The sequence below is a fragment of the Clarias gariepinus genome, chromosome 9 (genome assembly GCF_024256425.1).
Source record: "Clarias gariepinus isolate MV-2021 ecotype Netherlands chromosome 9, CGAR_prim_01v2, whole genome shotgun sequence".
NCBI classification, from domain to species: Eukaryota; Metazoa; Chordata; class Actinopteri; order Siluriformes; family Clariidae; genus Clarias; species Clarias gariepinus.
In genome coordinates, this window is record NC_071108.1 from 34,358,783 (window position 1) to 34,371,455 (window position 12,673).

Consider the following 12,673-nt stretch of genomic DNA (forward strand, 5'->3'; position numbering starts at 1 on the left):
GGAGTACGAAGTGAGAAAAAGTTAAACAAACCTTTACTGTTTGCATAGAAACCGCAAAAAAAAAAAAAAAAAAAAAAATCATATGAACATGGAGAACATGGAGATATCTCCAACAACGAATCATTTTTTTATTAAAGAAATAACAAGAGTAGGACATTTTGTGGGTCATTTCTCTATGATTAACTTTCTGTACTTGATTCAGAGTCAGTTAAATGTAAGTAGAGTTAATTGGGTGATGGAACAAGACCACCTCCCTTAAAAGTTCCTGGACCTAAATGAGCCTTAAGAACTGAACTAGGAAGGAGAGGACGCCAGGACTTCCTTTCACACAGACCAGCCTTTGAGTACGTGAAAGCACACTGAGTCAATACTCCAGATTTTGGTGCTTCTACTATTGAAAACAAGGATTAATCTTTCTGTAGAGAATCTTTATTGATTACTACAAAGCCAAGGGCAAGATTTGACATTTCTATTAAAAGTCTTTATCTGTCCGCTTAGTGCATCAAGTGTGTCCGTGATTCACTTAGCTTTTACTGGAGTATGAATCATTCAGTCATTATTCATACCGCATATCCTGTGTAGGGTTGCAGGGGTCTGGGGCCTTTCCTAAAGAGTTTAGGGGACAAAGCAGAGGCAACCCTAAACAGGGTGCCAAATCATTGCAAGGCACAAGTGCACACGTACCCGACTATCCACTATGGGCAACTTAGAAACACTAATAAATCTATAACACATCTTTGGACTGTGAAACAAACTGAAGCACCTGGTGGAAACCCACCAAGCTTGTGGAGAACATGCAAATTCCACACACATGCAGAATAAGTGTGAGGCAACAGTGCAAATCACCTGCCTTTTTATTCGCAGATTTCCTTTTCCATTCCATTTAACTCCAACACATTCACTCCACCAGTGGCTCTCAACTCCAGTCCTGGAGGACCACCTGCCCTGCACATTTTAGTGTTTTCTCAGCTCCCAGCACACCTGATTTAACTAATCAGCTAATTAACAACCTTCTCTGAATTGAAGTGGATGTGACAGAGCGGGGAAAGAACAAAAATGCGCAATGCAGGTGGTCCCCTAGGACCAGAGCTGAGAACTACTGCATTATTCAGTACATCTTACTAATTCTCACTAAAACCGGCTCTGCATCCTCATCCTTGTTCTATGCCAAACATTTCAGATGGATGTAGGATTAAAGAGCATCCCTAAGAGCATTTTAATCATGCTTTCATTGTAGTCAAAGGGAGAGTTTTCAGGTTTCGAGAGCGTAACACTATTTGTCTTGGTGTCACTGTACAGAAGAAAGATGGCAATTTGCAAATATGCATCGACTATGACTTAATGTCCAGTTTAAAACGTCAGCTTGTTTGCGATCACTGCATCACTTATACAATTTATATATAATTGATTCAGTCATTATTTGATATTTACTTGGAATTTTTGTTTAATGTTTCAAACACGTCCGATATCAGAACGAAACTATTAATTATCCATCACCCAGAGGTCAGACACTTATCTGGATTCCCAAATATAATTACTGAAAATTGTACGCTTAGGATACGATGTGTAGGTGTGTGTGTGTGTGTGCTCAGTGTTGCAGCATGCAAAGGAAATAAAAACGCTGTTTATTTTACGGTGCTCATTCGCAGAATGTGTACATTGTAACCATGGTTTTCTCTCTCTCTTCCTGTCTCTTTGTCATCACTCTGGCTGTTTAAATGAATTAATGAAAGCGGCGCTGTATGTTAATGTGGCATTTTGCTGATAATCTCTCAAGCTGAATTATTGCAAGTGTTCAACACACAAATGCCAGCGTTTGTCTAATTAACCTGAGCCGGATTTCCCTGGGCGTTAGTGGAGGAGCGTCATATTTCCTCTTTGCTACCAATTAACGTGACGTCCGTATTAGTTTTCGGCTCGGAAATGGTCTTTATGATTATGAAGAGGGGAGCCAACGGAGACTATTCATCCTTTAATTCGAACTGGAGCGGGGTCAGGAGAGGCGGCACGGCACTCGTATTAATGAGTGAAATCCCGACTCATTATTCACCGGTACACTGCTGGTAATTTAGTAACCATGACGCTTCATAAGCGCATTATAAACGTCAATATTCCTTATAAAATACTGTATGATCATTAATACACCGATTTTACTCGATACACTGTTTAAATGCTTAAAGAAGTGGAGTTTGTTTAGGAATGCACAGTATATTCTTTTGAACGGCACAACATGTGCGTTATTGTGTCATAATATACAAGAGCCAATCAGATTCCAGTATGCAAATGAACGCAAAGGATTGCTGATATTGTAGCAGGTGATTAAAGAGCTGAATTTCTTTCAGATGTCTGATCAAAATTTCTTTAGACGTTTCCGCCGTGTAAAAAGTCATTTCTGTTTACGACAGAGAAATGTGTAATCTGTAAGACATTTTTAAGTTCCCTCGTGTGTAAAAAAGGAATCACGGCCGTTTGTTTGTGCACCGTTTTGGGTTTAAAGTTAAAGCTGATGTCGGGGTGAAAAACGCTGATTTGTTTAGAGTTTGCTTTGATTGAAGTTGAATTTGCTCTGATGTAGCTGTTCCAATATTCGTATTTTCCTTTTCATGGTGCGCCTGCCTGTGACGTCCAGAGGAAAAAAAAAAAATAAAACTTGTTTGATATCTAGAATAAATTTCATCAATGCACTATTCACCCTGATTGCGTGGCAGAGTTTTAGCGCGTAAGAGTCGAACCAGGCCGGGATCGACCGCTTCGACGTTAATCCTCGAGAGACTCGTTTCCATCAGGTTGTGTTTTCACTCCTTCTTTTCTCTCTCGCTCTAAATGAGCTCGTTGGTGTGATTACAGTCACACCCCCATCGATTACGGCCTCTTGAATGGAAACAAGATTAAACGAGTCTGTCGAGTCCATCGCACCGCTCCGCTCTGCTTTAGTCCTTTTAAAACTCTCCAACTTCCTGTCTAGCAACTTTGTCACAACTTCCTCCCTCTCATTTTCTCTCCCCCTCTCACAGTGCACTTCCTGTCGTCTCCGCACTCAGCAGCCTGATAGATGGCTGTTTTCTTTCTTTCCGTCTCAGTGTCTCCGTGGTGAGACTTCGATTGCGGCTCTATCAGCGCCGGGGCTGATGCAGACGGAGTGTGTGTTGCTCCGAGGGCAGCGAATCGCGACACGCAGCCTGTGAACTGTGAAGGACGGAGAAATTTCACTGTCACACCGAGCCAAGGGAAGACGGATGGCGCTGGGGTTGTAATTAACACACCATCATGTTCCTCTTTCATTTTATTTCATCTTTGCGGCGGCGGAGGAGGGAACGGTTCCGTCTCGGCACGCTGCACAACACTAAATGATTTTCTCTCTTTATAGACTTTTAGTCACTTTTTTCCACGCTCCCGCGACTCGTACCGGCGTCCTGCGGGGGCGGCGGTTCCCAGCGCTGTCACACACAGGTGTGTTAATGAGGTCTGTGATTAGGAAACACGGCTCAGGCCTTATTTAGGAAACAATCGCACAATCAGGTTCGTGAAAGTGACACATTAGCAGCACGAACGCTAACTTCACTCATTTAGCCGCAAAAACACTATTTATATAGTCGAAAATCTGGGCGTCCTATTTATTTGTTTCCTATTTATTACGAAATTGATTTATTTAGGATGCCAGAAACTTGTTTATTCAGGAATCCAATCGCAAAACGAATTGATTTACAGGTCTGAGTAGTAAATTTATTTTAAAAGGCACCAGAGCTATTTATCAAGATGCCCAAGCATTATTTATATTCTTGAAATGAGACATCACTGTTTGCAGAAACTTTTACAAGAAAGGTTTTATTTTCTCATCAAATCACAGTTAGATGTGTGTTTGTGTTTATTTTGAATATTTTTACGGGATCAATAAAGTATCCATCCATCCATCCATCCATTCATCCAATCATCCATCCACTCTTCCTACCTGCCCTACAGTCAGATCAACACACATCATTTAAGGGAACTTCACGTTGTCGGTGTTACAATATCACACAGATCCATTAACCATGGACTCTAGTACATGTGAGTGTGTGTACGGTGGCAGCGCCCTTAGCTCACCACCCTGATCCGTCCTTCTCCGCTTCACAGGGAGCGTTTCTGAGATTTAGATCTCGGGAGTGTAGTAGTGTGTGGGCGGAGCTACAGTACCGTCACTGTGTGCAATCAGGTTAAAGCGAGAACGAGATCAGCACCGATCAACTGCAGTAGCACTGATGCTAATTACTGTTTCAGCTTTCACCACCTTGGAGTCTCTTTCACACACACACACACACACACAAACATTAATGACTATTTTTTCCTGTGACTAATACCTCACACTGAGCTCAACACTGCGCACTGCAATTATTTTCAAAGGAAATGGCAACAAAAAACAGTGAATAATTTGGACTTTGATTTCTTTAATTAATCTTTTTTTTCATGTGATTAAAGTAATATTAAAAGACTATTATTTAAAATTGCAGGGGTTATTGGCAATGTCAGAATTACGGCACTATTTCTTCTTCTTCTGTTTCCAGCCGTGAGGTGCTCAGACTTATTGCCTTCAAATTTTATTTTACATTTTAGAACTAAATATTGTACTGTCTCCTTCTCATCATCATCATCATATTATTATTATTATTATTATTAATAGTATTTATAGTATTATAATTATGGTGAAAAATAAAAGACATGATCATTTTTTATTTGCATTGCTTATATTATTAATAAAATGATCTCAGGTCACACACACACACACACACACACACCGGAGCAGTTCCAGGAGAGATGAGAAGAAGAACAGCAGCTCATATTAAAGAATAAGCTCGTGTCTGATTTATTGGACACACAGAGAGGATTTAACTCCTGATGAAATCAGACAGAAATCCGTCCTAATCAGAGAGCGACGCTGTTTCTGCTCTTCCCTGGTTTACATCAACCATCACCTGCTCTCCATTTCGCTCCTCTGATCCGCTCACGTCTCCGAGAGTTAACGTTTGAAACGGCCTTCTGTCTGAACTTTGGCATCGACCTCGAACGTGAACTCGACCCCAGGGTGTGAACCGCATCATCGCTGTTTATGCTGTGGTTCAGGTCGGAGCTCAAAAAAGACAAGAAGCCAGTTGGGTTTATGAAGATTTATTTCATCATCATCATCATCATCAGAGATCAGAGAAGCTCATGTCAGTCACACGGCAGAAATCAAGTATAAAGTACAATAAAAAAAACAGGCACGAAATTCCTAAAATGCATTATAAAAGTGCAAAAAGAGTAACAAACAAACCTTTATTAAAAACCAAAAAACCACAGAGTGTCCACGATTTGAGATTCCTAGAAACTTCTTCCAGTTTTTTACAACTTTAGTATAAACTCCAGCTAGAAACACACCAACACTCACAGTGCAGATACAAAGCCTGATTATTAAACACCCGCAAACTAAAGCACGTTCGAGACGTCACTCTCACTCAACACGTGAACGCAGCGTTAATCTAAAGCAACAGCACAATCGGTCACGAACACACGAAGTTCAGGACGACCCACCAGCGCACCAGTTCACCTCAGGTCAGTGAAGCTCTGCTGACCAGGAGTGTGACTTTTTTTTTTTTTTTCCGAGCGTATGAATATGCAGTGTATATAGATTTTAAGTGAGACGTCATGTCATGTGACATGTTATTTTAATGCTTGAATATCAGCCAATAAAGACTTTCTGATCATCATGTTTGTTTTTTCTCGTCTAGTTCTGATTGGTCAGGAGCTCAGAAGGCGGGTCATGTCACGATGAGCTCTGAAGGATAAACTGTAAATGTTTAAGTGGGAAAAAAGTGTGAAAGACGTGTGTGTGTGTGTGTGTGTGTGTGTGTGTGTGTGATATCTGAACTTTCCTACTAGTGGCTAAAAGGCAGCATTTTTGGATGATTTTAATAAGAATATACTACTGAAAAACAAACCGACAAAAGAATAAATCTAAAGGAAAACACAGTCCTGGTTTGACTCGAACAGCCCTCATACAGACGAGGGATGTTCGAGTCAAACAGGGACTGAGACCAAGTATTTCACAAACCCAACCCTCCACCTCATTAAACTGAAAAACAGCATCAAGTCCATATTTTGCACGCTTTTGAAAAAAAACAAAAGTGGAGTCAGGTCTTGGAACGAAGCCCGCGGTCATCATCATCATCATCATCATCACGTTGTGGAAGAGGATTTAATTCAAGTGCTAGGCTTGAACGGAATTTCTGAGCAAAAGTTTGCACCCCCCTGTGCCAGCATCCCGTCTTGTTTGAATTTAAATTTCCACATTTCTGTAGACAAACACACTACTGAACCTCGTCTCTGGGATCCGGTCGATGTTCTCCTGCTGTGCGGTTTGTCTTTGGTTTGTGATGTGGAGACCACGTTAGAGGAAGAGTTATTCTAAATGTAACAGGTGCAGTCAATAAAAAGGCTCCACCCACTTTTCCATTACTTTCGATCCCGCCATATTCCTATTCGTCTCTCCTGGCGAAGGTTCTACAGGCTCTCTGTAAACTGACACATTTTTTGCCTCGTAACGAATAATGCAACAACAAGCTACGATATTTAGGAGAAAAAAAAAAAAACAATCGCTGTCACATCACTCCATATTTACAGAATTGTATTGAATACGAAGGTACAAATCCAGACTACAGGTATTATACGGGAGTGTGAGATGAAGTGACGTCTGATTCAGTGGAATCGTGGAGGAGAAGCTGCTGGAGCACGTTAACGTTCTCTCTCATTAGGAGCGGGTGTCCGAGCCGTCTCGCCGTCCTGACACGCGGCCGCGGGGCGAGTCTCGTCCTGATGTTAATCCCGTGACTGAAGACAGAAACGTGAGGACCGGGAGGAAGAGGAGGAGGAGGAGGAAGATAAAGATGTGAGAGCTGGAGCTCAAACTCAGAAACTCGGAGACGGTGGGACGTGATTCTGATCGGGAGACGCTCGAGGAGACAAGTGTTAAATATATAAATAAGTGCAGGTGTTGGGTGTGGCACGGGCTCCTGCTGAGATGCATGCTGGGAAATCCGCAGTGTGTGTGTGTGTGTATGAGTGGATCAGGAGCTGTATGAGGACCTGCGGTTCAGGTTGGTTTTGTTCTTATCGTACTTGAGCGAGACGATGAGGAAGAGGAGGAGTGTGACGCCTTGGATCCCAGCCAGGAGGAAGAAGTAGTAGTTCAGCGTGCAGTTGTTGATGTTTCCTACACACACACACACACACACACACACACACACACACACACACACACACAGAGTGAGAGAATCCATATGTAATGACATCACAAACTCACAGATGCACGCACATCTTTTTTTCTAAAGCAATTAAGAAAAAGAATGCAGTTCCTCCTACTCATCACTAACAACAGAAATTATTTCTCTCTCTTACACACACACACACACACACACACACACACACACACACACACAAAGCATGTCATTCACCAAAAACTAGGACACTTTAAATTATTTTCTCTTGCCTCATCCTGACAGAAGGGACAAGTACATTCATCTCTCTCTCTCACACACACACACACACACACTTTTTAAAACTTTCATCTCAGAGTGTGTGTCTGTCTGTTCCAGCTTTTTCTATCTTTTATGTAAGTTGTAAAGGACACGCTGTATTTTTAAAGAGTCACGAAAAAAAAATTTCCCCCCGTGTGTAAAAACCAGGAGTTTCTCCCACAGCTGCTCGCTCCTGATTGGCCGACAGGTGTGTGTGTGTGTGTGTGTGTGTGTGTGTGTGTGTGTGTGTGTGTGTGTGTGTGTGTGTGTGTGATGTCGTGTGCTTTATGACTACCTCCATGTCAGTGCCATTTGATCACACAGTAACCATGGCGATAAGTAGTTTGGAGTAAACAAACCCAGACAGTGTGAGAAGCGCGAAGGTCCTGGAGGATGAAGCTGAAGGTTTTTTTTTTTTCACACCACAAACACACTCGAAAAACAAACACACACACACGGCAGCGTAGAGCTCATCAATGCGTGTGTGTGCGTGTGAGCAGGCTTCGAGCTGAACGCCTCCCAAATGAGCCTCTAGTTAAAAAGTGTGATTCTCACGTGAAGCTCCACAAACAACGAGCGGGAAGAGACATCTCCGTCCGTCCCAGGACGACGCTTACACGATCCGTCACTCGTCAGCTCAGGCGCTCGCCATCTCACACACACACACACACACACACACACACACACACACACACACACACACACACACACACACACACACACACACTGCGCTAATCCCAGTCTAGATAACACATACATCACTGTATTTCCTTTTGAACACCCCTCCGACACCCCGCACTACCCCACCTCGCCCCCCCTGCGCCCCCCCGCCTCTTTCTGTGTCGATGGTGTTCTCTTTCTCTCTCTCTCTCTCTCTATCAAGCCCCAGTTGTGAAAGAACATGGAGCTCTATCACTGCGACACACTCGCTGGCAGGGAGATTGCTGGCGTTTCCCCTCAGGAAAGAAGCCGTCACAGCTTTTTGGCCGCCGTTCGGCTGTAATGGAAAAATAAACACGAGTGAGCAAAGCCGCCGCGCGACACAAACAAATAAATACAGGACGCGGCGCTCAGGAGACGCACGCTGGGTAAAAAAAAATAACCGAGAGGAAATTTATTTATTTTTTTACCTGAAACATGACATGAATATGTGTGTGTGTGTGTGTGTGTGTGTGTGTGTGTGTGTGTGTGTGTGTGTCAAGCCTGAAAAATGTGAAATTTTACACTATATGTAGCTTCTACAATGTCATTCTCTGAGGCAAACAGGCCACGCCTCCTTCTCTAGGAGTGACACAGTGGCCACACCTCCTCCTCCTCTATGAGTGACACAAAGGCCACGCCCCTTCCTCCATTGGGCCTGAGACGCAAAAGCCACACATCCTTCAATGAGACTGATCTACAAAGGCCACGCCTCCTTCTCTACGACTAAGAAACAATGGCAACGCCTCCTTCACTGGAACTGAGACACCGAGGCCACGCCTCCTTCATAGTGACAGACACAAAAGCCACACATCCTTCAATGGAACTGATATACAGAAGCCACGCCTCCTTCACTGTGACCAATATGCAAAGGCCACACCACTTTCTCTAAGATAAAAAATCAATGGCGACGCCTCCTCCATTGGGCGTGAGACACAAAGGCCACACCTCCTTCACTGAGACTGAGCCACAGAGGCCACACCCCCTTCTCTAAAAGTCACAAGACACAAAGGTTACACCTCCTTCACTGTGACTGATATATTGAGGACGCACCTTCTCTAGGACTAAAAAAACAATGGTGACGCCTCCTCCTTTGGGCCTGAGAGACAGAGGCCACACCTCCTTCACTGGGCCTGAGACACAGAGGCCACACCTCCTTCACTTGGCCTGAGACACAGAGGCCACACCTCCTTCACTGGGCCTTAGACATAGGGGCCACACCTCCTTCACTGGGCCTGAGACACAGAGGCCACACCTCCTTCACTGGGCCTTAGACACAGAGGCCACGCCCCCGAAAGCGCTCAGTGTTTAGACTAATGATGAGATAAACACAGCTTTAACATTCTGCTCTTCATTAAACAGATTTGAATCTTTTAATCCAATAATCTGCTTCTGTTGAACATCTCCTGTGTTAAATCAATCTGTGTGTAAACAGCTGCTCGAGCTTTCTGTGGAATTAATCAGGATGTTACACCCAAAACACTGGTTTATCAGAGGCTGTGTGCTGCCGCCGCGTGATGCAGACGAGGGAACGTTATGAGGATGAGGGATTAGATTCAACTCTGAATCAGTTACAATCACACAATAAACAAAAATTAAAATTAATCTGTTCATCTCCCCATCCTTTCATCTATCAATCCAACCATCCAGCCAACTGTTTATCTACTTGTATCTCCATCCATCCATCCATCCATCCATCCATCTATTCATTTATCTATTCACACATCAAGCAAACGACCCAAATATCTATTTATACACCCCACCCTCCATCTATTCACCCACCCATCTGGATACAGTATGAATTTACCCATTTAAGTATATTTAAACCATCCTTTTATTCAATATCCATCCATCCACCCACACAACTATCGATTTATCCATCAACTTTTTCATACTTCCTTTCATTCATCCACTCACCCACCTTTTTATCAATCTATCCTTCCCTTATCCACCCATTTATTTATTATTCTTATCCATCCAATAAATTACTAATATATTCATGTTCATCCAATGCTCCATCCAAATCATTTACCTGTATCTGATTTTATTAATTCATTTAATGATCTATTCTTCCATTCATCCATAAATCCAACCACCTATTAGACATCCCTCCACCTTTCCAAACAATGATCCAACTATCCAACATTTCTGCAAAACCAAGCACTTTTCCACCTATCCATGCACCCATTCCTAAATCTATCCGTCAAATTAACCAACCTTTCACTCATTTATGAATCCACACATCAAAAAATCTGCCCATGTATCCAATTACCCAGTCACTTTTCCAACAATAAATTCATCCACCCACTCAACTATAAATATATCCACTTACCTAGCCGTCCTTCCACTCGTCTGTAAATCTTTCCACATACAGTACCACTCATCCAGCAATAAGTACACACGCCTACATAAGCATACGTCCAACCAGCCATAAATCTAACACCTAATTAACCATCCAAGAAATTAAAACCATTGATTTAACAAGCGTTTTAACCATCCAGACGCCTGGACTCCATCAGTTACTTTGTGCAGTCTCCACCTCGTAATTATTATTAAAGCGCCTTGACAGTTTGTGTGTGGTGTACAACATACGTTTAACACGTCTGCATGTTACTGTCCAGTTTTCCTGTCATTCCACTCCCTGTCATTAGATTATAAAATTAGCCCTCACTGTAGGACCGTGCACCTCGTTAAAAGCACTTCGGATACAAACTTGACAGTTCAGTCCTTCTTCTCTTTCCCCTCTAATTTAAAAATAAGAAAGAAAAAAATTGTCATTTGTCTCTCCACTGAATCTCTTCATCTGGAATAATGGAATGTTCAAGTCCTTCTAGCACATACAGTAATCTACACAACCTTCAGACCCATCTATCTCTCTCTTTCTCTCTGTTCATCTCTCTCCCAGTGGGGAGTCAAGTAAAACAGCACTGAAGTCACAGAGATTTCGAAGTGTGTGTGTGTGTGTGTGTGTGTGTGTGTGTGTTTTCCGTGCTGCTGTGTGATATGTGGAGAAGGAAAGTAGCACACTCAGTAGGGAGGATGTAAGCCTGCAGGCAGGAGATCGTGCATCTGTAATCGATAACAACCCAGGAGAGCTACACGCACACAAACACACACAGACACACACACACACACCACAAACAATGTCCTAATTAACATCAGTAAAAGGACACAGAGAAGCAGGGATTAATGTGGATGAGGTTCTGGACAAATACACTGCTCACGTGCTTATTATCATTTATATTTATCATATACAGTAAGATCTTGCTTTGCAGATTATCATTACTTCATGACAGTTTGAACAATTGTTAACTATAATCAGTTATTTATAAATAATAAATTATATAGCTGGAACTGAACTCGTATGAGAAACATATATGAGTTTCATAAAAGATCAAAAGGAATACTTCATTAACTTTCTTCTTTCATTCTTATCTTAATGAATGATTTTTATTGCTAGTTATATTCAGTGTAAACTGGTTTGTGGTTTAGTTGCTGGGTTTCACACCCCTCACTATCTACCAATCATCTATCCATCCACCTACAGGTATCTGTTCATCCATCCACCTAATTTCATCCAACCCACTTACTTAATTGACCTTCTATCTGACCAACCAAGTGCCTGAGCATTCATCCACACATCCCTAAATCATCCATTCATCTATCTATCTATCTATCTATCTATCTATCTATCTATCTATCTATCTATCTATCTATCCATCTATCTATCTGACTCAACATCTAACTAAACAAACCACACATTAATCATCATCATCGATTAAACCATCTACCAATTACCATATCTATCTATTTACCCAACCATGCATCCATCCATCAACCTATTCTTTTACTCAACCACATATCCATAAATCATCCAGTCATCTGTTCATAAATCCATCTATACACCCATCCATCTAGCCACTAACCCAACCACACATCCATAAATCATCTATCCATCCATACATTGTCCCATCCTTCCATCCATCCAACCACTTACCCAAACATGCATCCATAGATCATCCATCCATAAATCTATTTTTTAATAAACCACACATCCATAAATCATCTATTTATCCATCCATCCAAAAACCCATCCATCCACAAAACCATCCAACCCAATCACTTAACCATAAATTATCTATCATCCATCCATCCATTCATCCATCCACTTACCCTCCAACATATCCATCCATTCATAAATCTGTTTTTAACCACCAACCCATCAATATTTCTCCTGCCTACACACACTGTACATCCGTCCATAGTCCTTTCCTCAGTTGTAAATCCTCCCCACTACTCAACCATCCATCCAAAAACCCATTCTGAAAGTCCATACAATCTATCAAATTATCCATCCATCATACCTACAACACTCCATCTATCAGTAAATCCATCTACTTATCCAACTACCCCATCGATTCATCGATCCATCTATTCATTCATAAATG

The 12,673-nt window shown here is 42.1% G+C and overlaps 1 protein-coding gene across 2 annotated transcripts in view; it reads right to left on the bottom strand.

Moving 5' to 3' along the window:
* Positions 1-5,153: 5,153 nt before the first annotated feature.
* The window catches only part of slc15a4 (solute carrier family 15 member 4), a 42,867-nt gene continuing 35,347 nt past the window's right edge, over positions 5,154-12,673 (bottom strand). For both annotated transcript variants that reach the window (XM_053503524.1, XM_053503522.1), the window contains exon 9: positions 5,154-7,222. In XM_053503524.1, the coding sequence (XP_053359499.1) occupies positions 7,077-7,222 (146 nt within the window). In that variant the 3' untranslated portion in view covers positions 5,154-7,076. The remainder of the gene's footprint in view (positions 7,223-12,673) is intronic.